Source organism: Arvicanthis niloticus, chromosome 5 (genome assembly GCF_011762505.2).
Source record: "Arvicanthis niloticus isolate mArvNil1 chromosome 5, mArvNil1.pat.X, whole genome shotgun sequence".
NCBI classification, from domain to species: domain Eukaryota; kingdom Metazoa; phylum Chordata; class Mammalia; order Rodentia; family Muridae; genus Arvicanthis; species Arvicanthis niloticus.
Genome location: NC_047662.1, coordinates 61,766,406 through 61,792,335, shown reverse-complemented (window position 1 = coordinate 61,792,335; position 25,930 = coordinate 61,766,406). Strand labels below are relative to the sequence as shown.

General features: G+C 38.6%; 1 protein-coding gene across 5 annotated transcripts in view; it reads left to right on the top strand.

Annotated features, from left to right (window-relative positions):
* Focad (focadhesin) overlaps positions 1-25,930 on the top strand; it is a 295,918-nt gene that overhangs the window by 162,780 nt on the left and 107,208 nt on the right. For all 5 annotated transcript variants that reach the window (XM_034503044.2, XM_076934681.1, XM_076934682.1 and 2 more), the window contains 3 exons: positions 15,844-15,978; positions 19,966-20,016; positions 21,028-21,111. In XM_034503044.2, the coding sequence (XP_034358935.1) occupies positions 15,844-15,978; positions 19,966-20,016; positions 21,028-21,111 (270 nt within the window). The remainder of the gene's footprint in view (positions 1-15,843; positions 15,979-19,965; positions 20,017-21,027; positions 21,112-25,930) is intronic.

The window sequence follows — 25,930 nt, the reverse complement described above, 5'->3', positions numbered from 1 at the left end:
GAGTCATGGAATTTTTATGGAAATTAAAATTTGAACTTTTAGTATTTGCTTAAGAGCAGCTTGGTTTTGTTTTGGTCTTAAAAGACTTGGGTTTAAGGTGTCAGCATTTATGATTTGCAGTGAATAGTTCATTAAAGTAGAGGTCTGCAAGCTACTGTGCCTGTGAGAGTAAATGGCTTTCTTTTAAAAACTATTTATTTATTTGTATTTATGGGTATTCATGTGTATAAATGTGTGCCTGCATAAGTTTATGCATTCCATGTGTATGCAGGTGCCTGTAGAAGCAAGAACATGTACAATTTTATGGAACTGGATTTATACTTGCTTGTGACCCATTTGTTGTGAGTGCTGGGAACTGAACCCAGATCCTCTGCAAGAGCAATACATGCTATTAACTGTTGAGTTGTCTCTATAGCCTATTCATTCTATGATTGAATGCTTTCCTAATGGATAGGCAGCCATGATTAGTTTAAACTGACTTTTCCTAGAACTTTAATTTTACTGTGTCCTCCTCACAAGTCTGTACCTACATGAGGTTATTCTTTGCCCCTTCCCATCGTCTTTCTCACAGTTTATCTCTCGACCTTATAAAAGGATGCTGATCTGTATTCATCACCAGTGCTCTCTGCTTCTTCACTGTAACCTGAGACAGTGCCAAGGCAGCAGAAATTGGAGAATGGAAAGAAGTTGTTTTAAATCAAGTCACCATCTCTACTGACATCATTGCCATTTCTGAATTTGTAATATTGCAATATGTTTATGTTTTAATTGGGTCACCATTGTGCAACTCGGTTTAAAAAGCATCTGAGTCATATGATGTTAGAAATTGAAAAATAAATAGTTTTGATTTATATACATATTTTTATGTTAGGGACATTTGGACAGGTGATCCATAGCAGGCTTTCACCCATGAAAATGTCTTCAGGTAAAATTGAAGAGGAAGTGAAATGAAAATGCAGGTTCTTAAAGAAAAAAAAATATATATCTCTTTAGTATTTTAAGCATTTTTAGGCATTTTCTATATATTTTATAAAATGGATGATTGTAGATCTTGCAATGACATTTTATCTCACAGTATAAACATAGTAGACTATTTTAGCAGTTTTAAATTATACTGGCAATATTTACTAGATATTAGCAAATAAGTTTTTCACAACCCTCAAATTCATGATGTCGGATGCCAACTTGTGAAAAGTTTTCAAGACTCCCAGAAATTGCATGAGCACAAATAATTCCTTACTGTGCCCTATTATGCTGTGATAATAACTTTTCTCGTACAGTTGAATCAGTGTATTGGGGATTACAGTGACCTAGCAATGTTGAGTACATAGGCACTCTTCCACATTATCTCCTCCATGGTCATATTTCTGACATCAGCTCACTTCTTAATTTGTACTTTGTTTCCAATCTGTGACTTGTGCAATTACTTTCCACCTGGAGTTCTGTAATGCATATTTCTGCATCAGCTGCAGCGACCTCTGAGCTTCCTGACTTATATTCTAACAACCATTGTTTTCTCTCCTCCCTCTCACCAGTGTCCCAGCTTAGTATCTGGTACACAGCCCTTGTTCGATTTGTACTCCTCAAACTGATGAAAAATAGAAAAAGTATCTTGAGTCTTATGAAAATATTAGCTATTCTTAACTTGTTTTACTCCTTAGGGTTTAATCTCATCCAACTCCAGTCAAAGCTTTTTCATAGAGTATTTACTCTGTGAATAATTTAAAAAGTTATTACTGCCAAATAATATAAAGAACTATTAGAACTTTGGGGGATTTAAAAACCTTTTAGTGGTACTTTTTAATTGTATTTGTCTATTAAACATATTCAACATCTAATCTGCCTATAAGAAATGGCTTAGAAATTATAACATTTTCCTCTATAAATTCCAATATGAGAATAAAAGCTTTGACATTATCTTCATGCCTCTTGTAAGTGGAAGAGAGTAATTAAAGTTTGAGCTATAGAATTTTGTGGTCAAACTGACTTCTTTATGGGGTAGAAACCATACAGTTTCCCACTAATAGAATTCTTCTAGTAAAGTCTAGAGCCTATTGCCTCACCTTCTCACCTGTAATTTCCTACCTGTTTTGAAATTCTAAGAAAAGTCTATTAATGCAGTTTATTCTTCTAACTCAAAGTATTGTTTAACTTACTCCCTCTCTCCTTCCCTCCCTCCCTCCCTTCCTCCCTCTCTCCTCCCCAACTTCTTCCCTCACTTCCTTCCTTCCCCTCTTCTCCTTTTTGCTTTTGCATTTTTGAAGCAGGTATTATTATGTAGCCCTTGCTAGCTCGGAACTCTCAGTGTATACCAAGTTGGCCTTAATGTCTGAGAGATAAACCTCCTTTCTTATTAGGAGTTACTATCACGGGTGAGCTGATTAGAAATCAGAACCCTTAGGGTTTGCACCACACCTAATTAATTAGACACAACAACAAGGTGCCTTCTCCAGTGGAGAGTCTGGTCATGCATGTGGTACTTGCAGAGCATCCATCTAATTTAATTGTAAAGTTGTCTCTAAATAACAATCACATATTGTTGTTCCAGTGATTGGTAAACTATGGATACCTGGCTCAATCCAGTCCTCTCTCTGTTTTTATACATAAAATTCTTTTGGACTATAGGCATACCCATTTGTTTGTATAGTGTTTTGGGCTGTTTTCATGCTATATGGTCAGAGTCCAGTAGCCATGACAGTCATACTTGGCCAACGTGTGGGTCTTAAATTCTGAAATATTAACCTTCTTTCCCTTGCAGAGAAAGCCATATGATAGATGGTGGTCAATCTTTCATTTATTCCTCAACAAATTTGTAGAGAAATGCTGTGCTGGACAGAAAAGAAAAAGCATGTTTACATTTGTAAAACTTTATTTTTGGGAACATTTTTATTTTGAGTCTGTGGATTTTTCAAACTGATGAAAAGCTCAATTCCTAAAGAAGCCTGCTAATTTCCCTCCTCTGGTAATAGTAGGTAATAGATTTTGTTCTTAAATCAATCTTTATAAGGAGGAGATTGCATCCACTGGAAAGGGGCATTGGTTGTTTCCTTGTTGTTAGGAGTTATTGATATCACTATCTGTGTAAGTCAGCTACTCCTAGCATTAGTTCTGTGTGTACAGATGGCGTGGAAGAACCAATTTGATTAGATGAAGAGTCACCTAGGTTTTAGTTAGTCATTATTGCTTATTTAGAAATGTAGTTGTGTAATTTCATCTTTTAAAGTTACTTAGGCTCAATAGATGTATCAGAGCATAATAATTGTTTTCTACAATATCTTTTGAAGCTCTAAGGTAATTACCATCATGGCCAACTCTAGGTGAATGGTACTTTATTCTTATGCTACTAAATACTTAATTTCTATTGCTTTCAATTCTTTATCTTCTGGACAACCTTACTGTTGTTGTGGTTGGGTTCTTCTTGGGATGTGGGTAGGTAGGTCTTAAGCTATACTGATTCAATATCTGTTTTCCTTTATCACCTTGGAGTCTTACCTTCATTTAAGGAAAACAAAAAACAAAAAACAAAAAAGCAAAAAACAAAAAAAAAAAAAAAAAACAAGGAAGAGATGGCCTTAAAAAAAAATCAGGGTGAGGAGGTGGCTTTGCAGATTACTGGGCTTGCATTTCAAGCCTGATGATCTCAGCTTTATCTCTGTATCCCATAGGATGTGGTGAGTTGCATTTGTAACCCCAGAATTCATGAAGTGAGCTTGGAAGCAGTGACAGGAGAGTCTGCTGGAAGCTTGAGGGCCAGCTAGCCCGGAGTGTAGAGAGCAGCAGCAACAGGAGCAGCTCACACTCAGCAAGGTGGAAGGAGAGAACCTGGTCCCCAAAATAATCCTCTGGCCTCTACATGTGCACTGTGGCATGTCCCTCAATCACAAGCACAAACATGCACATGTGCGCGCGCGTGCACACACACACACACACAAACACATTTTTATCATTGGTTTTGTATCAAATGAATATGTACCAAGAAGTAGATAATTAATTCCTATAGAATCTAGTACCAGTAAAAGGTGAGTGTGCTTGGGATCTCCCAATGCCTCTTGCTGTTCCTACAGAGAAGACAGTTGTGTGTTTATTTGAAGAGTTTGTTCATTATAAGAATATGTTTCTAGAAACCTGCAGCTTCTTACTCTGGGGAATAGAAAAGAAACCTGATTAAAATCTGCCTGTCTGAGTTATGTGATATGGTTGTGTAACTTGATGTTTTTGTGGGACTCTTAACTGAGAGAGTGGAGACTATTTCTGATGTTTTTGCCCACTCTCAGGACCCTTGTCCTCCAATTCCGTTGCCTTATTCAGCCTTAATATGAGTGGAGGTGCCTAATCTTATTGCAAATTGATATGCCATGTTTGGTTGATATCTCTTAGGAGGCCTGCCCTTTTTTTTGTTTGTTTGTTTTATTTTGTTGTTTTTTTTTGTTTGTTTGTTTTTGTTTTTTTCAAGACGGTTTCTCTGTGTTGTCCTGGCTGTCCTGGAACTCACTCTGTAGACCAGGTTGGCCTTGAACTCAGAAATCCGCCTGCCTCTGCCTCTCAAGTGCTGGGATTAAAGGTGTGCGCCACCACTGCCTGGCAGGCCTGCCCTTTTTTGAAGTGAAACAGAAGAAGAGTGAATGGGAAGGGACTAGGCAGAGAGAAAGGAAGAATAAAATATATGAGTGAATAAATAAATCAAAAGAAGTCGGCCTGGCCCCTGAGCTGGGAACCCCTCCATTGACTGCTTAGTAAATTAGTCTGTTCAGTGAAAGACTCTCAGCTCTTGTTTTTGTAACCTGCACACTTTTCCACCTCTTCAGGTATCAGAATGCTTTAAAAGGTGCACTTCAAAATGCTGAGTGGTTTCTCTGAGTAACTTTGGAAATGGGACAGTGGTGTTGGGGCTTGTTAATAGAATATGGAAAAGGCAAATGACTTTTCATCAGTTAGTCATGGGGGGATTTAGAAATGTGCGTCCGAGTTCTTTGCCATGAACAGAACAAAGGTTGAACAGATGTAAGAGAGAAATCATTGGAATGACTGGCCTTTAGATTGTGAGAGACTTAGGAAGCTACTGCATTTGTACTGATTTGTGTTTCTTTTCCTACAACCCTGCCTTCCTGATTAACTAATCTCACACAGTAAAACACTGAAATTGCATAAATAAACTCATGTTAGTTATTTTAAAAATATTTATAACCTTTAAGCCCATATTATTGGGGTGAGAAAGAGTTCTTTTCCCCATTGTTTCTATGCCATCGATCGTGTGTCTTTCGCTTCCTCTTATCCCTGCTTATTGTACTTTGGGAAAAGAAGCATCCTGTTTTATGAATTGTGTGTGCTGAATTGGCTTAAGAGGGCTTCACTATGTGATGATGGCCTGAGTCCTTTAATTGTAAAGGCAGTTTCTTTTACCTTCATTATGAAAAGGGCACACAAGGCATTTTTCATAGTCTAAAGGTTTTTATAAAGCTTCCTCTCTGTTGGAGTAAAGAATCAGGACAAAAGGAGTAGGCTGCTCTCAGGAATTTCTAGAAATAGCTTTTGAAAGTAAGATTAGGAGATAGCGCTCTGTTCTCCATGCAGGAACAAAGTAATTTTGCAGCACAGGAATTAAGAGTGAAAGCTCCTATGCTCCTGGGGTTTGTTGGTTTCCCCCATTGCTTATATAACAGCAATAACCATCTTTTTCATCATGTGAAGCACATTTGTATGCAGTTGTCTCCATGCGGCCTTTACTGTCACCCTCACACTATCCAAAGAGCAGGTGTTACTAGTATTGTTTCCATTTTGCAGCTGGGGAAGCAGACAGAGAGATTAATGGCTTTATAGTCACACAGCTATCAAATGGGAAAGCTTGGGGTCCCCTCCTCTAATCTTGTGGGTTTTTTTGCATCTCACTTCACAATCTCCTTAATGTTTACTCTCAGTGTTGTTACAGTTATAGAAGCCGAACACAGGAAAAGTATCATTTTCCTTAGCATTAAGATATGCATAATGAAAACAATGAGAATGGAATGAATCACTTCTCAGACAAACTCAGTGAAACATTGAGTCATTTGCATTTAGGGATTAACTTGCTATCTGTATGCAATTCACAGGTATTGAGCCTGGCTTGATTTTATGTACTTACTTTTTCCTTGTTTCTTGCTTACTATTGAATGGTGGATTTAACACTTCTGGATGGCACTTTCCACTTATGATTTTATTTCACAATCGTCTGGCTTGTTAACTTTGAAAATTCTGTTGTTGTTTTAAGCTACACCTTGACAGATGGTGTGTTTTCTTCTGTTTAGCTTTGAAGATGGTCTCTTTGTTTCCATCAGTTAACAATCATAGTGTTAGCAGCAACAGCAGCAACCTTTTATCTTAAGATGGAAGTTAAAGGTTTATGTTTTTATTGACTCTGAATATTCTTAGTTATTATTTCTGCATTGCTTCCTAGTATCAATATTATTATTATTAAAAAGTATCATGGAAAATATATTAAGTAGAACGGAGCGATATTCAGTGAAAAGTGCAGATATGTGTTGCAACATGATGGATCTTGAAAACAGCATCCTTGTAGTGGTGCATGCCTTTAATCCTAACACTTGGGAGGCAGAGGCAGGTGGATTTCTGAGTTTGAGGCCAGCCTGGTCTACAGAGTGAGTTCTAGGACAGCCAGGGCTATATAGAGAAACCCTGTCTCGAAAAACAAAAACAAAAACAAAACAACAACAACAACAAAAAGAGATATTAGAAAAGAAGCCCGTCTGGCTTGGCTCGGTTAACTGCCATGTTCCTGCACTAATGCTAGCTACTGGTGGGCTGCCTGATTCCAGCTGGATGTCCTCCAGGCTGCTCTGTCTAGCTAGCTCCCTTTGTGACCAGTTGCTGTGCTTCCAGCTCTGGTTTGCTCGTCCCTGGAGCTGCTAATTCCTTCACAGCCATAACCACCTGGTTGTCGGCAGACCCACCTTCCAGTAACCCAGTAAATCAATACTCTTGATGCGTAAAGTTAACCAATGGATGGGGATATATATATATATATATATATATATATATATATATATGTGTGTGTGTGTGTGTGTGTGTGTGTGTGTGTGTGTGTGTGTATGTGTATATGTGTGTGTGTATTGATATATATATATATGTGTGTGTATATATACACAATACACAAGATGTCCACACAACTTAGAAAGTTATCCCAATTTTCCTAACCTTTAGATTTTGTATCTATTTATTTGAAACCACGTGGGTCTAAGTCCACTGCCATTTCTCTCTCCTCACTCTCTGTTTCTTTTTGGTTTTTCGAGACAGGGTTTCTCTGTGTAGCCTTGGCTGTCCTGGAACTCACTCTGTAGACCAGGCTGGCCTCGAACTCAGAAACCCGCCTGCCTCTGCCTCCCAAGTGTTGGGATTAAAGGCGTGCGCCACCACTGCCCGGCTCTCTCTGTGTTTCTTTTTCCCTCTTACTCTCTGCCACCCTTAGCTCTGCCTCCCCTTTTCCTGTCTAATCATAGACCTCCCACTGCAAACAGATAGGGCAGGGAAATTTCTGCCACACATCCTAAATAAAAGATGCCAGCTATAAGAGAGCACATCCTCTTGGCTGCCACTTACAGGGAAAGTCGAGTACAGACAAATCAGTAGATATAGAAGGTGACGTTCTGGGCCGTCCGTAGTGGGAAGGCTAGGAGAAAATGGAGAGTAAGAGTGAGCAGTGACTGGAGGAAGGGTGACCAGATGGTTTCACACTGATTGTGGTGCTCAGGGAACTGTGCTTGTACTGAGATCACTTACCTGGGGCAATTGTATGTGGATATGTGGATTAAAACCGTAAAACGGTCTTATTAAAACTAATGCAAAGATGTTGAATCCTGTCCATTTCCAGCCTCCCCTCATCGGAACTACTTACTCATGTCTCTTAAATATAGGTACCAACTCTGGCCCTGCTGCCCTGCTAGTAACCAGCTGTCAGCTTTATTCAGCTGTCGCCAGGTTTCCTGCTCCTGTTCTCTTCCTGGTTGCCTTCCCATCACACATGGAGTATAGCTTTCATGTTCCTAACTCTTCTCTAGCCTTTCTTGGTGCTTCTGTTCCATTGGCTTCTGTGATCCTGATACTTTAAAGATTCCTGGCCAGTTATTTGAGAACACATTCCCTAATTTAGGCATATGTGATAACTCTTCATTATTTGGCAGGAATATTTCAGAACTAATGTTCTTGTTTTAGTGTGTCATGCCACAGGAGATGTGTTGTATATTTTATTACTGTTAATGTAGACATTGTTTCCGTGTTAAAGATGATTAATTCCATGTTTCTCTACTTTAATTACTGTATTTTATTTATAATTAATAACTCTTGGGGGAGATGCCTTGATACTATGCAGTTGTCTTGTTTGTTCTCAAGTGTGTGAGCCAAATTTGACACCCATCAATAGGTGCTACTCTGACAGTGAGTCCTGTATTATTTGCCTGGTGGCATTTTTATTTTTGTTGCTTCTACATTGATCAGTTAGGATTCTTTTATAAGGAAGGGCTGCTTCTTCTCCTATATCCATATATTCATTTCTCCATTTGCCATATCAATGAATACAGTTGTAATCTAGTTACCCAACATTGCTACTTATTCAAGTTGTTCAACTGCTGACTGACTGTTCAGAGCACTTTCAGGTTGGTTACTCTGTTGTCTTCACAAGCCCATATCCTGTTGAGCACCTCTTTCCAGTATAAACAGTCTGCTTTATATCCTAGCCTGAAATTTCTATTATCTCAGCCCTGCAGCCAACCAGGGTCATTCTAAGATTAAACTTTAGTTTTAAATACTGCTCGGCATTTTTGAGGGCAGCTTTCTGTTGCAGTATTGGTTACTTTAGATAATCAACTTAGAATCAGACTCATGAGGTATTAGTTCATGACTGACCTTTTTTGCTTTTGGATCTGTGACAAGGAACATCATGTTGGGGATGATGTAGTGGAGACAGTCTTTTCCTCTTGTGACAGAAGAATGAAAAGGTGGAGGTGGAAGACACCAGGCCCTCACGTCCCACTCTGAGGACAGGATTTCCGAGCTGGAAACTTCTCAACATCCCCAATCTGGGGTCAGTTCCTTTGACATTGGATACATGAGAGCTGATTAAGTTACAATGTATAGCACTAACTTTTACCTTTATATTTTATGACATTTATTTACTTGAGTTGGAGTTAGGAGAACTGTTAGATTAATGATGCACTTGATTACATTAAATATTTTATTACATTTTATTTATTTTGTGTGCATGCATGTGTGTGTGCATGTATGTGAGTTAGTGCACATGCCATGGCATGTGTTTTGAGGTAAGAAGACAATGTCTGATTGTTTCTTCTTCTATCATGTGGATCCTGGATGTTAAACTAAGGCTGTCAGAGTTTGACAGCAGGTGCCTTTACCCTCCAAGATGTTTTACCAACCCATTTCTTTTTAATTTTTTTTAAAAAGCCTAGGCTGACATCAGATGCCCCATGAAACTGAGCATATAACCTTGAATTTATGATCCTCCTGTCTCCATCTCCTAGGTTCTGTGGTTACAGGTCTGTGTGACCATAAGTTGTACTGAAAATATTCTTTTTTATTATTATTATCATTATTATTATTAGGGTGTGTATGTGTGCATGTTATAGTGCATATGTGGAGGTCAGAGGGCAAATTTGTGGAGTCTGGATGTGTTTTCCTCCTTTAATTGGGTTAAGGGGCTCCAGCTAATATTTTGAGGCTCCATGAGGCAAATGGCACCTGGCTGAGCCATCTAGCTGGCCCTCTATTCTTAAAGTTTTTAAATCCCGAAACCTTTGGATATTATTTTTAACATTTTCCACCTTTTTTTCCCATTCTGTCATATTCTTCCAGTGGATTGTAAATAATGTCATTATTTATTTTAAATGTATTTACTTTTTCTTGTTTTATTATAGTAAGATCTTAGAATGAGATCCTCTGCTTTTGGCAGTTCACACTCATGATAGGATTTATCACTGGTTAATTTTATTTTTCATCATTAATTCATTTTTACGTGGGCCTGTTTTTATATTTATATGAAGAAATTTTTCGGTATGCATTTGAGACTTCTTCCAGAGTGCTTCAGGTGCTCCAGCTCACTGCCTTTTCTGATGTCACACTCCCTGGCCTCTGGGTTTCTAATACAACCTCTAAACCATGGTTGGTCCTTCCAGGTGCTGGTCTTTAAGTGGGAGTCTCAGTTTCTCCTCCTCATCTTCATTAGGATGAAGCTCATGTCTCCTATTTGCATATGAATGTTTAAAAAGAAGTTGTGAGGTTGCAAAACTGACAACTTCTTAAAATACATGTATCCATATGCAAGTATATACCTATTGATTTTTGCCATTTGGTATCCCCTTACTATATCCCCTGCCCCCCTAAACTTAACCACATGTTATAGAAATTAGAGGAAGTCAGTTTGGGTAGTAATTGTGGCCCAGGACTATAATTTCAGCATTTGGGAAGCTGAGGCAGGAGGATTGCCATGAGTTCGGGACCAGCCCAGGCTACATGGGAAGTTCCTGTCTCAAGAGCAAAGCAAAACAAAACACAAAGCAAAAAGAAGTCAGTTTATGGGTTAACGAACAGTAGAGACAGAATAAACCAACAAAAGCCAGACTAATCTGAAACAACAGGTTAAGCTTGACATGTTAACCAAAAGGATCATATCTGCAAGGTTCAAGGAGAGCCATATAACATGGAGGTATTAGGCTGATGTCAAGTAGTTTTGAGGCTAGGTCTTTCCTGTCCAGTCAAGAATGGTCCAGTTTGAGAAGGTCAGAGGGCTAGGGAAAGCTGCCGTGTCAGAGGCTTTTCTACTCCTGTTTGTGTGTATACCTTGCTTCCATATAAGGCCCTGCTTTATGTAAGGATTCTAGAATGTTTTCTCATAGTTTTTGAAAAGAGTATCTTTATAGATATTATTTTTAAAATGTTTTAGGTAGAAGAGAAAATTAATTTTTTCCCCAAAGCTGTGAATATTCTTCCTCCATACTCAGAGAGGACTGGCTCCCTGTGTGCTTCTATAATTAATGGCTAGATTTTTGTTGATCCTCCTAGTTCATCAACATGCTGTTGCAGTGTGAAGCCTATCTTTTCAGGGTGTATGGGTTTATAGAGCTACTTGAGTGACAGCCATTGTCTGAGCAGCCTCACACATGAACACACTCTTCCCTCTTGTCTGTAGAATGGTTCTCTGTTACATCTTCTCATGAATCCTAGTCAGATACATGTAGGATATCTCATTTTCATCAGTTCACTCAGGTCTTAATTCTGATGAATGTGCCCTCTTCCCAGCTTTCTTCTGTGTTGTTTGCTTTTGACCCAGGTTGTTAGGTCCCAGCATCTCATTTTCTAATTCATGTCTTGAGTTCTTTATTCAATGAATTAAAGAGATGATTATTTAATCATCCTTGTTTGACATTCTTAGATTTGTTTGGTTGCTTATCTTAGACTTTTAAAATTTTTAATTATTTCTTTTATTTTTTGAGATTATGATATAATTTTATTACTCTTCCTTTTGCTCACTCTAAAGCTTCCCATATACCTCCCGTATACTTTGCATATTCAAATTCATGACCATTTTTTCATTATTTTTATATACATATATGTATATTTTTATACATATGTATTTTTAAATACAGAAATATAAAATAAATCCCACACCTAACACTCAGACATCATTGCAGAAGAAGGTGATGAAAGAGTCTAAGAGGAGGAACAACAGGAAGTTTGCTGTGAGATTGTCTCCTAGAATACCAGGGAAAACACCCACATAGTCTCACTAACTTGCCTTCCTAAACATGAAATGACTAGGACAGCAAGCGACAAGAGACCTGCTAACATGATGGCTCACAGGGTCAGTCCTACATGAAGAGCTACTGTCATCTGAGGAATGCTGAGATTTGGAGAAACAGTCTTCCCCAGGGAAGAGCACGCCGATTGGGTTATCCATCTCCAAGTGGTCACCCCAGTTCTTTTAATCGTTTGGTCTCACCGTTAAGTTTTTATTCCTGTCTCTCAGTGTTGTGTTGCCTTTAGTACTTGATGAAGACTAATGTCTTACATACAACTGTGTTAGGTCAGTGGAGGACAAGAACCAGGCTATGTGGTCATAGTCTCTTTAACACCTTAATATCTAGTTGAAAAGACAGTTTCCATACACAAAAATAGCAAGCAATACCAGGGTATAATTAAATGCTAAACTGAGCGGCCCAGCAATTTAAGCGTTAGAAGTTGAAAGGGAAAAAGGAGGAATAGAAAGAGGACTTGAATTTTAAGAGAAAACCTTATTGAGGAAGTGTGTTTTAAAACAGATCTTGAAACAACCAAGATTGGCATTAGGTAGGCATTTAAGGTAAGGGGTGAGCAGGGACAATCTGTGAATTTACTGAGCAGCCCCTTTATCTCAGGGAGGGTAGAAAATAGAAACGAGGGGAGGAGGGAATGCTGGTGCCTACTTTGACTTGGGCTATAAGATTACCACATGAACTTTAGGCGAGTCACATAGCAATGTTATCAAATGAGATTTCCTTATGGACTAATGAGACTTTAATTTTATGTGTTCCTCAACTCTGAAGTCTCTGTTGATTTTTTTTTCTTAAACTTTGGTCCAAATCTTTTGTTCTAGGAATTCTGTAACCCACCTGCTTTCCCTGCATGCACACGTTTTGTTCCAGCACATGGTTTTTCATGGTTGGCTTGCTATCTTGTAGTACATCTGCATGACTTCCGCCCATTTCTTCTCCAAGTCGCTCTCAAGCTTCACCATTTCTTGACACTCAGTGGCAGGATCCCTGCCCCCGACATTTCTTTCCTTCTTAGATTCCTTTCAGCTCTTTTAGGTCCAACATAATTCTAGTCATACCAAATAACTTAGAATCATGTGTTTCACTTCCTTCCTAATCCATGACCTGACCTGCATTTTATATTGTGTTTCCTTCTGGCTTTGTGTACTGTTTTGGATATGTGCATGTGGCTTTGTGGGTAGCTATTAAGGCATATATCTTTTAAAATTAATATTAATTAATATTTTGAAACACTGATTATTTGCAATGCCACAATTGTATGGTGTCTTGTCTCTCATGTCTTGCCCATAGCATTTCTTTTTTTGATACATATTTGTTAGATTCAGATCATTTAGTAGATTCCAAAACAAAGGACATCTTTTTTGTTGTTGTTGTTTCATGGAAAGAAGAAATTAGAGCAAAACCTATAAATCCAATTTTTTTCCTGAGGTATTTTTTCTGCTCTTATTTCCAGCCATTTCTTTTCCTTGGGGAGGGGGAAGATTTTATAATCTGTACCCTTTAAGCATAAATTATTCATGTGTCTTTGACATGTCTGCAATCATGTAGTTTTTCCTAAATAATTTATGTTTGTAGATAGAGATAAGTTGTATATATTAATTGCAGTGCAACAGAAGGCATGAGCATTTTAGCAAAATTAATCCTGGTTAAACTCTAATTGGTCCTTTGTTGGCACTTTTCTTGTCCGTGTCTTAAAATTTTAATAAAATATCTATCAGTGGAAATAATCATCTGTTACAGTTCAAATTAACATTAGGAAGACATTTGGATAACTGTAAAATCAGATATTGTAATGACTAGGAACACTGGTTTAAAGGAAATTGGAACAAGTAATGTAACATTTGCATTTCCTTCCAGAGTTAATGCTTAGCAGCCTCTTAATACAAAAGTACTTCAGAAATGCTTAAATTATTTACGGTAAAATTATCGTATCTCCTTAACATTTTTCTAAGGCAAGATTAGTTGAGAAGTTTTTAGATCATATGTATTTTTCTGTATAGATTATTTTACTTTTTTCTTACCTTTTTAGCTTTTTTGGTATGTTTCTGGAAGTATAAGTTTTAAAACAAATATATACACATATGTATATACACACATGTAAAGACTGGAGTTGACATATGTAGGGAGTGTATTGTGTGTTTGTGTGTGTGTGTGTGTGAGAGAGAGAGAGAGAGAGAGAGAGAGAGAGAGAGAGAGAGAGAAAGAGAGAGAGAGAGAGAACATGTATGATATTGTCATTATTGTGACAAATACCCAAGAAAGTGACTTTAAGAGCCCTACAGCAGTGTACCATGGCAGAGAAGGCCTGATCATCTCTTGGTAGCCTTGGAGGTTTGGAAGGAAGAGGAGGGGGTAGAGAAGAGTGGGAGAAGGGAGGAAAACTACCAAAGATAAGTTACACCTTTCATGAGCATAACCTAGGTGACCCACTTTAAGAGTTGCTACTTCCTAGAAACCTATTCAGTTGAACCTATGAATGGATTAACTCACTGATGTGGTTAGCACACTCAGGGACTTCACCCTCCAAGAGCTTTATAAGCTGCACATCAAGCTTTGATGTGTGGTTGGTGGGATGCCTGATATTTAAACCTTAATGCGAATTGTTTGGTAACTAAAGCATAGTTGTTAAAAAACAAGTTTGTGAGGCAAGTTGCATTTTCAACCATTTAAATTGATCCAAAACCTTCTTTTTATGGCTACTAACTTATAAAATCTTCTTTTTTATCAGATTGTTTTCTCTTTTCAGAAGATATTTATTAGTTAAGACATATGAGTTAATGCATAAAGCACTTGGAAAAGTGTCTTGATTAGAATAAACACTGAAGGTCAATAAATATCAACTTTTTATACTTAAGCTATTTTCTTTTTTTTTTTCCTTTTTTGAATTGGATATTTTCTTTATTTACATTTCAAGTGTTATTCCCTTTCCCAGTTTCCCCCCTGGAAACCCCCTATCCCATCTCCCCTCCCCCTGCTTCTATGAGGATGTTCTCCTACCCACCCACCCACTCCTGCCTCCCCGCCCTGGCATTCCCCTACACTGGGGCATCAAGCCTTTACAGGACCAGGGCCTCTCCTCCCACTGATGCCTGACAAGGCCATCCTTTGCTACATATGTAGCTGGAACCTTGGGTCCTTCCATGTGTACTCTTAGGTTGGTGGTTTAGTCTCTGGGAGCTCAGGGGGTGTGGAGGTCTAGTTGGTTGATATTGTTGTTCTTCCTATGGGATTGCAAACCCCTTTAGCTCCTTCAGTCCTTTTTCTAACTCCTCTATTGGGGATCCTGTGCTCAGTCCAATGGTAGGTTGCGATCATCTGCCTCTGTACTTGTCAGGCTCTGGCAGAGCCTCTCAGGAGACAACCACATCAGGCTCCTGTCAGCAAGCACTTCTTGGTATCCACAATAGTGTCTAGGTTTGGTGACTACATATGGGATGGATCCCCAGGTGGGACAGTGTCTGGATGGCCTTTCCTTCAGTCTCTGCTCCACACTTTGTCTCTGTATTTCCTCCCGGGAATGTATGTCTGTCCGTCTGTCTGTCTTGTCTTGTTTCTTTTCTTTTCTTTTCTTTTCTTTTCTTTTCTTTTCTTTTCTTTTCTTTTCTTTTCTTCTTATATTGTCACAGAGAACTTTCTGCCACTCTTTGCAATACTGGGGATGGAGGTCATGGCCTCCTCTTTGCTAAGGAGTGCTCTCTCTGAACTCTCTCTAGTAACCTCCCCTCCCCTCCCCTCCCCTCCCCTCCCCTCCCCTCCCCTCCCCTCCCCTCCCCTCCCCTCCCCTCCCCTCGTCTCTTTTCTTCTTTCCTTTTTATTTCTGTTTTGAGACAGGGTCTTGCTACATGGCCCAGGCTGTCCTTGGAATTTGCCTTGCAGCAGAGATAGACTTGACTTGGAATCCTGCTGCCTAGGCCTCCAGAGGAACTGGAATTACCTGCCAGAGCCACCATGCGGAGCTTATAATACTCCTAACTGATGACTTCTTCCCAGCTTGAGTTTTCCTGGCTGTTGACTTTTTACATCTGTTTCATAGGTTGTCTGTATCCGCTCCACTTGGAATGCCCTCTCTCCAAAGTTGAGCTGTGACGTGCGGCCGCTCATATTGAAGACCCTGAGTGAGCTGTTCTCTCTGGTTCCTTCCTTAACAGTCAATACCGTTGAGTATGAGGTACGTGTTTGGAGCCCAAGAAGCTGATTGTTCAGGAAAGGTGTATGATGTGATAACTACTTTTCAAACTAATCCTTCATCTTTACCAACTAGTTTACGTAAAAGGAGATCATGTTTTTATTACGAGAATTGTCAAGATTTTAAAAGTACATTTTTTATGTTAAAAGTACTGTTTGTAAAATAATAGTGTATAATATTATCTGTTTAAAACCATTATTTTAAATGTTTTAAGTCAAAAAGCATAAGCATTAAAACTTATAAATGCAGGATATATTTTTGCAGTTTTGTAAGATCATGTTTGTGATTGTAACAGCCTGAGACTCTCCTGAGAATCTTTCCTGTGAGGTTCCTGTGGTGCTACTTAACACTTGCTTCCTAGCTCTTCTTTGAGTGAAATAGTCAAACAAGAAAAATTACATTCATGTCTTTACTTTTATAAACCTCAGTCTCTTTTTCTCACCATTACTCCTTTCCTCTCAAAGAGCTATAGAGTATTTTTATTGATGAATGTCCAATTTAGTGCCTTTAATAAACTTCAGTACTTCAAGATTCTGTAACAGTCCTTCATGTGTTTCAGATCAGATGATTAGACAGAATTATCAGAAAATACTTCTAGTCACTTTAATGATTTATTTTATTTATATGTATGTGTGTGTATTCACCACATGTGCCACATGTACTTGTGTATCTTCAGAGGCTAGGAAAAGGTGTTAGATTCCCAGGTGCTGAAGTTACAGATAGATGTGAGCCACCTAGCATGGGTTCTGAGACTCCAATTCATGTCCTCTAGAATAGCAGGGAATGTTTTTAACTGCTGACCTGTTTCTCTAGCCCCATTTCCCACCATTTGAAATGCTGCTCAATGAACCCATCATTGCTGAGGTTGAACATTGAGGACTCTACCTGCACAAAGCATACATACTGGGTACATTGTTGCTGGATGAACTGTGGAACCAATGCAGGATGATGCAAGTTTATTTTATGTGTGGGCTTTCCTTTCATAAGTATAAAAGAAAATACCTATTCCTTAATACTTTAAGGGGAAACTTTGAGTTGTGACCTTTAGTGCATGTAGTACAACAGCTGTCTTTGTTTCTGGCTTTAATACGTGGGTACTCAGTCATATTTTGTCAGAGCCTACAGGGTGATTGATCAAGAGCTAATTCTAAAATCTACAGCAATGGCATGTTGGGCTCATTCATTTTCTGTCCTCAGGGTTGGAAAATCTTACAGTTTTGTGTTGCTTATACCCAAAGTTATTTAAATTTTGTTATGGATTACTTTGTGAAGTGGTTTTTGTGTGTTGGTTTTGATGTGTGTATGCGTGGCTGAGAAATGCCTTTGACCTAGATTATCTTTCAGATTTTACATCTACTTGGTTTGTCTTTACATAATCAGCATTTTTTGCTGTTATTCAAGCAGATTGCATTGAGACCATTTAACCCATATCTTTCTTCTAAGTCAGAGTGGTCTGAACAGGAACAGTGCAATGCTGTTTAGCAGCAGTGATGACACAGGGAAGAGCTTCTGCCTCTGCCCTTCCCCCAGCCTCTCTCCTTCCCTTCCTTTCCCTCCTCTTCCTCTCTACTTCCTTCGCCCATCTGCTTTTCTCATATTCCCTTTCTTTTCTTTTCCCCCGTCCTCCTCTCCTCTCACTCTTCTCTCTCTAATCTGTCTGTCCTGCCCTCTTGGCCTTCCTATGCATGTGTTTATGTTGCTTCCATTTAACTGCTTAGCAGGTACTTGGATCAAAGCCAAAGTCACATTCAGTTTTCCTAAAACTTTTCTTTTTGTTCCTTTTTTTCGTTTTAACTTTTTATTGACTCTTTGTGAATTTCACATCATGTACCCCAATCCCACTCATCTCCCTGTCTGTTCATACCTGCTCTCTGCCCTTGCAACCTGCCCCCAAATAAAAATAGAAAATAAAAAAGAATAAAATAAAACAAAAAACCAAACCAAACCAAACCAAACCCCATCTTTGTCATGGCAGCTGTAGTGTGTCATAGTGTGTCACACAATGTACCATTTTGTTCATACTTCTTTGCTTGCACGTCTTCATTGCAATGAACATTGATCTGATTCAAGGCCTCTGGCTTCTGCTTCACCATCTATTCTGGATCCTCACTGGGACTTCTTTTGGATATCCTGTTGTTGCCTGTGTCATGGAGTCCTGTCATGAGTCTACAAGAATGGCCTTTCACATGTTCTAGGAGATCATAGATAGGGTAGATGTTGGGGTGGTACAACTCAGTGACCTAGATCTTGGCCTGCATAGTAACTGAGTTGGTAAGCTCACCAGCTCTCTTGCGCCTGCATTACTAGGGCACCTGCACAGTAGGGAGAGCTCCCTAGCACTGTCCCAGCTAGATTAGCTAGATCACCCAATGCCACCACATGCAAGGGGTGGGGCCAGCTCTCCTACTTGCTACAGGAATGAGTTGGGGGGGCATCCCTCCCATGCCCTCACCACCTCGAGGCAGCTCAGTGCCAGGGCCAGCCCAAGTTCATGCCCTTTGAAGGCCCAAAGCACTTCCCATATCACTTCTATCCCTAGTCACTTGAGAGCTTTCAGTTTGGAGTGAACTGCAGACAACCAAATTTGCCGTTTACAACATGGCAATTCTCTATAGTACCATACCCAGCCATCCAGTCAAACAAAGGATGTCTCCCAATGTGTCTTTAAACCTTTCTGTTTCTTTTATTCATGTTATTCCCTCTGACTAGATTTCCTTTCTTTTCATCTTTAACTTTAAAAATATGCTTTATGAATTGTAAAATTGCATTATCTCATTCTGTCCTTGGAGAATTTCCCTCCAGCAGACAGCTGCTGCTCTCAAACTTCTTTGTGTGCTTCTATGAACTTGTCTTTTATTTTATACTACAGGGATATATAATTTTCCCCACTAAACTATAAACAGTGAATCATAGAGTCCATGATTAAATTGGATTATGCTTTTTAAAATTGCCTTCCATTAGTTATAGTATATTTATTCATTGACTCAGAATACATTAATTCAAACCATATTAGGCCATAATGATACTGATAAATAATGATAGATACTATTTTCAAATTCTTACTAAAATTGAGGCACCGAGGTTTTAAGAGTCATGCCCACTGAGGAAATCAGCATTTATTGAATGTCTGATATATGCCAGGTAAGTAACTACATGAAAGTTGGTATCCAACTCAGGGTTTTCTCGCTGGATTGCCCTCCACTTTCCTGTTGTACTCCATTGTCCACATCCTTGTCTTCCAAAGTTCAATGACCAGCAAATGAGTGTGGTGGAGGAAGCAACAAACCTTGTCAGGGGGACCATTCAGAATGCTGATTGAATTGGTGCCATCAGCCTGACGTTGAAAATGTGTAATACTGCTTCCTGTTGACGTCGGGGGCATGGGTTTTGTAAAGTTGAGGAGAGAAGAAGAATAGAGTGTGAGTCAGGGGTCAAGTACTAACCTTAACCCTGCTCTACACAAGGAAGACACTGAGCATGAGCAGACGAACAGTTCTGAGTTTGACTAACTATTCATTGAATAATTGTCATTAAAAAGACCCAGTCTAGGATTTGTGTTCATAGTCTTTGAAATGAAAAGGACACAGTGATAGCCATATGACACATGTGACTTAACAAGGAATTAATCATACCCCATGTTACCATGTACCTGCCATGCATCCAGTTAGAGGAATGTGGCCTGAGCAGGAATGAGACAGGACTAAGACTAGTGTCACAGATAAATGACATTTGTAGTGGGGCTTAAAAGGTCGGAGACAATGGTCAGCTTTCTAGATGGTGTCATCTTGGCATTTTTAGTTTTGCATGTGTGTAGATGGCAAATTTGAGTGGTTTTCCTTTCTGAGTAACAGGTTCAGTCAGTTAATGATGAAATGACTTAAATGGTAGCTTAGTTTCTACCATTTGTTATTTCTTCAATTTGAGTTGAGCCTTTTTAATTTTTTTCCTTTGTGCCTTCTTATTTTTCAGAGTTTTAAAGTTCAAGTCCTCAGCTTCCTCTGGACTCACACCCAAAACAAGGTATTTTTATAGGACTATTAGTGACTCAGAACAAACTGGGGAAATGGCTGTGAAAAAGACTCAGGATAAATACTTAGCTCTCTGGAACTGAAGTTTTGATTTTGAAAAAAGTCACTATTAGTAAGTTCAGATTTAAAAATGGTTCTCCACTGCTCTCATTAGCAATGGCAGATGTGAAGGGCTGTTGACATTACTCCTTGCTTTTATGTGATTCCTTCGCTCTTCTGCTTTGTTCCTTCCTCATGTGTACCAAAAGAAGGCCTAGTACACAGTACAGTCTGTGTGTTTATGTGGGTTCGTGTATGATTGCTGTATGTGGGGGCCAGAGGACAACTTCAAATGTCATTCCTCAGTCATATCTTTCTTGACACAAGGTCCCTTACTGGTAGGAATACACCTAATAGGCTAGGCTGGCTATGCAGTGAGACCTGGGAAACTGCCTCTCTCTGCCTCTCCTGGGATAAGGTTCCCAGTGTGCATCAGCATGCTAGGATTGCTGGAGACACACTTCCCCAGTGGGTGCATGAGCTTGGACTACATACAGGTCACTTGTCCTGTTAAACAGAGACTTATCAGACTCTAAATCCTCACAGTCCTACTAAGCCATACTATAATTCAGGGGGACCTCAGTAATTAGATAACTTTTAAGGTTCAAATTAGGATGAAAATATTGAATGTTTTTGAGCCCATTGGCTGGGTATTATTATTTTTTTTATTACTATTGGGAGCACTTTCTCCTGAAGAATGCTTAATGATGATCAGTCAGTCTTACCTCTGTCATAATGATGTTTTGGTTTGGTTTGGTTTTTCACCTCTCCTCCTTTTCTTTTCTTTCTTTTCTTTCTTTCTTTCTTTCTTTCTTTCTTTCTTTCTTTCCTTTCTTTCTTTCTTTTTCTTTTCTTCTTCTTTTTTTTAAGTATCAGTGGGATTCTTGCATGGGTTAGAGAAGCTTGTCTTGCCTCTCCTGGATCTGCTGTTTGATATCTGTTGCTTTCTGTCTGCCTCGTCCAGGATCCCACTGTAGCAAGTGCTGCATATAAATCTCTGTCTCACTTCAGTGCCGGGGAGCACACCGTTCTTCACCTGCCGGAGAAGGTAAGCACCTCTGCTGTCCCGCTGCTATCTCCTGATTCTTTTTTTCTGGATTATATGACTTTATCTCTGGTCACAGGAGTCTTTACCTGGCGACTGTACCTCTAGGTGTAGCATCCAAGCACAACTTGCCCGTTATTCATTTTAATCTGTGAAACTGTGTGGTCTTATGCTTCATACGTGATGAGTTTTGAGTCTCCTTGCAGCAGGTGAAAGGCAGTGTGGTGCAAACAGAGTTATCCTAAGTGACTGGAGCCATGGCTTGCCTGGAAGTTCTGAGCTGCTCTTGGAACCGCTTTTCTGTCAAGTTCGAGTGCTGTCCTGGACCTCAGTTCCAAGCATGGGCCCACAGATTAATATTTTCTATCTCTTGTGGTGCTAAAGATCTTATATCTCACAAACAGTAAATGGGATAAGAGAAAAAAAACTCCTTTTTAGGAAGGTGAAAAATGATTTATATGGCTTGAAGAAAGTATTATTGTTATGGCTCAGCAAAAATATGACATCTTAGCTTTTTAAATAAGTAATTTATTAATGCTGTTATTGTTCTTACCGTGTTGGAGATGGAACTCTAACCTTGTATAGATATGTTTACTTTAAATTAAACATAAATTCTAGTATCTGATGGACATAGAGGTATATTTTTTTAATCCTAGCACTCTTGAGATGTAAAGGTAGGTGGATCTATATGATTTCTATCCCTACCTGGTCTGCATAGCAAGTTTCAGGCTAACCAAAGTCTACATATTGATACCTTGTCTTCATAGAAATAAAGAAATATCTAGTACTTAGCTAATTTAACCAGTTATGGAGTTTAAACTCTGATTTTGCTGTCATTGCCACTAAGTCCAAATAATACAGATGACAAATGAATGCCTTTATGACAAAAGGTGATATTGTATTATATGAAGTTACATATAATATTACCCAGAAAGTATGTTGAAGATCAAATGTTGTGAATTCCTTGGCATCTTCAGGCAGAAAAACATGTTTGGCTTTTGTTCTGTGTTTGTTAAGTCTTTACAGAGATCAGAAGCCAGTATGGTCTTGGCCAACTTAATGTTTACTGGATTGAATTAGAGCTACTATGTAAAAGAAGCTGAGCATATACTCCTGTGAAGCCAAATCTTAAACAAGGCAGGATTTCCTGTACCATTGAGGAGTCCCAATGAGGACCTGACTGGCCAGCTTATTCTGCAGTGGTTATAAGTGGGAAGGATTAGCTAAGGTCTTTAAAATGAAAACCAATAGGGCTTCAAACTTAACTTTGGATAATCATCCATGTTTGATTTTAAAATATGTAACTGGGGCTTGAGAGGTGTCTCACTGGTTAAGTAAGAGAGCTGACTGTTCCTCAGACAATCTATGCATAGTTCCTAGCATCCATATAGTGGCTCAAAATTATCTAACTCTAGTTCCAGTGGATCTGACACCCTCTACTGGCCTCCATGGGCACTGAATTAGTTTGGTGCACAGACATAACATGCAGGCTAAAACCATGCAGGTACAATAAGAAAACAAATAATAATGGGAATTTGGTATGAAACCTCCCACCAGCAGATTAGTAAAACCCATGCAGGAACATCTTTTATCATGTTTCTAGTAGATAGTTATTCATTTAAATCATAGTGTAACAATGACCTCTGATTTTTTGCTGTTACTCCAGAAATAGCCCAATGTTGGTAGTAGTTTTTATTAAACAATTCTTAAACACATCTTGCAATTTATCCTGTTAAAGTATTGGCCTGTTTATCTTTTATGCCTTTAGGGTTCTATTCACCATCTGATTGTGACTGTGAGAGATCATACTCCATTAAGTGGTATACAAGTTCCCTACATACCTCAAACTGGCTCCTTATATCTCCTAATGTAACTAGTAGTGATATACTTAGAGTTCATGCTTCAGATATGTTTTAACTTTAGTCATTAGACTGCAGAATGATAAAGGAGAGCCATTAAGGCATGTTCTTTTCTATGCATGCTTTTCTGGTTGAATAGTAAAATCAGGTTTAATGTTAAAATCCTCTTCTCAGGTCCTCTGCTTCAGAGTAGCAATAACTCACTCTGACTTATCCTTGTCTAGGTTGAGATGATGGGGTATAAGAGTCTTCCCCTCTCTGTCCCCAGTTTCTGTCACAGGCTTCTATCCTCCTGTGTAGGCTCACAGCCTCCAGTGCTGAACCTTTCTGCAACTGCATCTTCCCACTGCTGTTCCTCCTGCTGTGCCTTCTCCTCCCTTTCCTTGAGAATTCCATATATCTGCTATTGTTGAATAACTACTTACTGGATATTTGCTAAGTGTTGGGATCTGTCCTATGGGCTGAAAATGTTAAATGATTTTATGTGCTTTTTGAATTTGCAATAATATCATTGTTTATCTCAAAATGAAAATCTGAATTTGGTAAAAAAAAATTTGAGGACCTTTTCTTTTCTATGTTAATAAATACATAATTGTTGTCTCCAGTCTTTGTTTGAATTCTGTTCTTTCACTCTATTTACTATTTTACCCTCATTTCTTTAGCATTCCTAGATGTAGAACTTCTCTCCCTCCCCCAAAAACCCCAACAACAGCAACGGCAACAACAACAGCAACAACAACACCCTACACAAATCAGCCAAGACAATATAGAATTGCTTTTCTGATAAAATAACCAGTTGTGGATAAACTTTTAGATAGAAGACATTAATATTTTTCTTCTGACTTAGAGTCATTAAAAATATTAGGCCATTTTAAAATTAAACTTATAAGATCTTAAGATAGTCTTGTTGATTTCTGAGGTTAATTTTAGAAGTGATAAGGAAGAACTCATTATGTATCCAGGGTTGGTATAGCTGTGGTGTAACCACTTGGCTTTGATTTAAGTGAATGTCATTGCATTTATCAGAGGCTGTTTCTGTTTTTAACTAGATTTATGCAGATACTTGACACGTTCTACACTACCCTCCTCTGCTTGTGCACACACTTAGATTTTCGTAGGTTAGACAAATGGAAAGACACTTGGAAGGTTATCTGGGTAGTAATGCCCAGTGAGGCATTTTGTAGGCCAAGTTTTCTCATATTCAATTTAACGGAGATTTTAAAAGTAATTTGTCATTTTTTAAATTTGGCTTTGAGTTTTTTCAACAAAGCTTTTCTATACTTGGGAGGTCTTGTAGTTTTCTGTATGTCTTCTAAGGATGTACTGAGGTTTCCCTGGATGTTTTAGCAGCTAATGTGTTGCTATTGCCTAAATTTTGTAACTTCGATAGATACTCTTACAAGCGAGTGCACTCACTCTGAGCCTATTAAGTTGTTACATTTAAACCCAGGGGAGAGATTGATGTCAGATTGTAGGAGGAAATAAGTTCTTAGGACTTGAGCAGAGGCAGGAGAGATGGCTCAACAGTTAAGAGCACTTACTGCTCTTCCAGGGAGCCTAAGTTCGACTCCCAGCACCTACATTAGCTGGCACTCACATTAGTGTGAAATTAGACTATTTAAAATGAATGGTTGGATTTTCTTTATCCTTCAACCTTGGAACTTCCTGTAGTGGCTTTTAGAAATGTCAGTGGCCTGAATACTGTTACTCATTTCGAGTAATGCTACATGATGGAGCAGAAGGGGAAGACAGGAAACAGTATGTGCAAAATGATTGTAAGCCTTTCTCTGCTAAGCAATTCTTTAGCACACTTTGCCCAGCAGGTAAGTCTCCTCACATGGATGGACAGCAGTGGTTTTTTTTTCTCCTCTGCTGCCACCCCATCTCCTTCCTCTTTACTTTCATTTTAAATAACTTTTTTGAGATGTAATTCACAAATTATAGGACTCAGCCATTTAACGCTGATAACTCAGCATGCCTAGAAAGTGTAAAGACTGTGTGAGAACATTGTTCCCCAAAAGAGCCCATGTTGTGTTGGTGGTCATATTTACTCTCTTCCTCTCAAAATTCTAAACAAACATTAATCTTCTTTTGTTGTCTGTGAATTTGTCTTTTCTGGACCTTTCTTATAAGCAGAATCATCCATAGTGTGGTCTCTTAAGAATAGACTTTTCAGGGCTCCTTTATATGTAGCATGTATCTCTATGTATCTTTGTACTTTATTCTCCTTTTTAAAAACTTTGTTCATTTTCACTGCCCCAAGAAGTCCTCTCTCAAGTCTCTAATATATACTTTCATGTCTGTTATTTTAAAGGAAGACATGTGAGAGAAACATATGGTCATATTAATTTCATTTAGTATGGTGATCTTTAATTTCATCCTCTTTCCTGCAAGTGACATGACTTTACTCTTCTTATTAGTAGGATAATATGCTACAGGGGATACATGGCACTTTCTTTTTAACTAAGTCAGCTGTTGCTGGGCAACTGGGCTGATTCGTGGCTTGATTACTGTGAACAGGACCACAATAACATGAGTATGCAGGTATCTTATAGCAGGTCACCTTTGGTTCCTTCAGGTACATACCAGAAGTGGGATAGCTAGATTATATATAGGCTAGTCCTACTTTTACTTTATTGGGGAGCTTGAATACTGACTTATATCCCCAGCAGTATATTAAGGGTTCTTTCCCCCTACATCATTGTTAGCATTTGGTATATTTTTAAATGTTTTATATTTGCTACTCTGATTAGAGTTGGACTCATCAAGTCATTTTAATTTATGTCTGTCTAATGACTAACAATGCTGCACACATTTGCATTTATTTATTGGCCACATGTACTTGTTTATTTGAAAAGTGTCTGCTAATTTTTTCATTTTTTGTTTGGATTGTTTTTAATGTTAAATTTTAAAATTCCTTGTATACTCTGTATATTAATTCTCATTGGATACATAGAAGATGA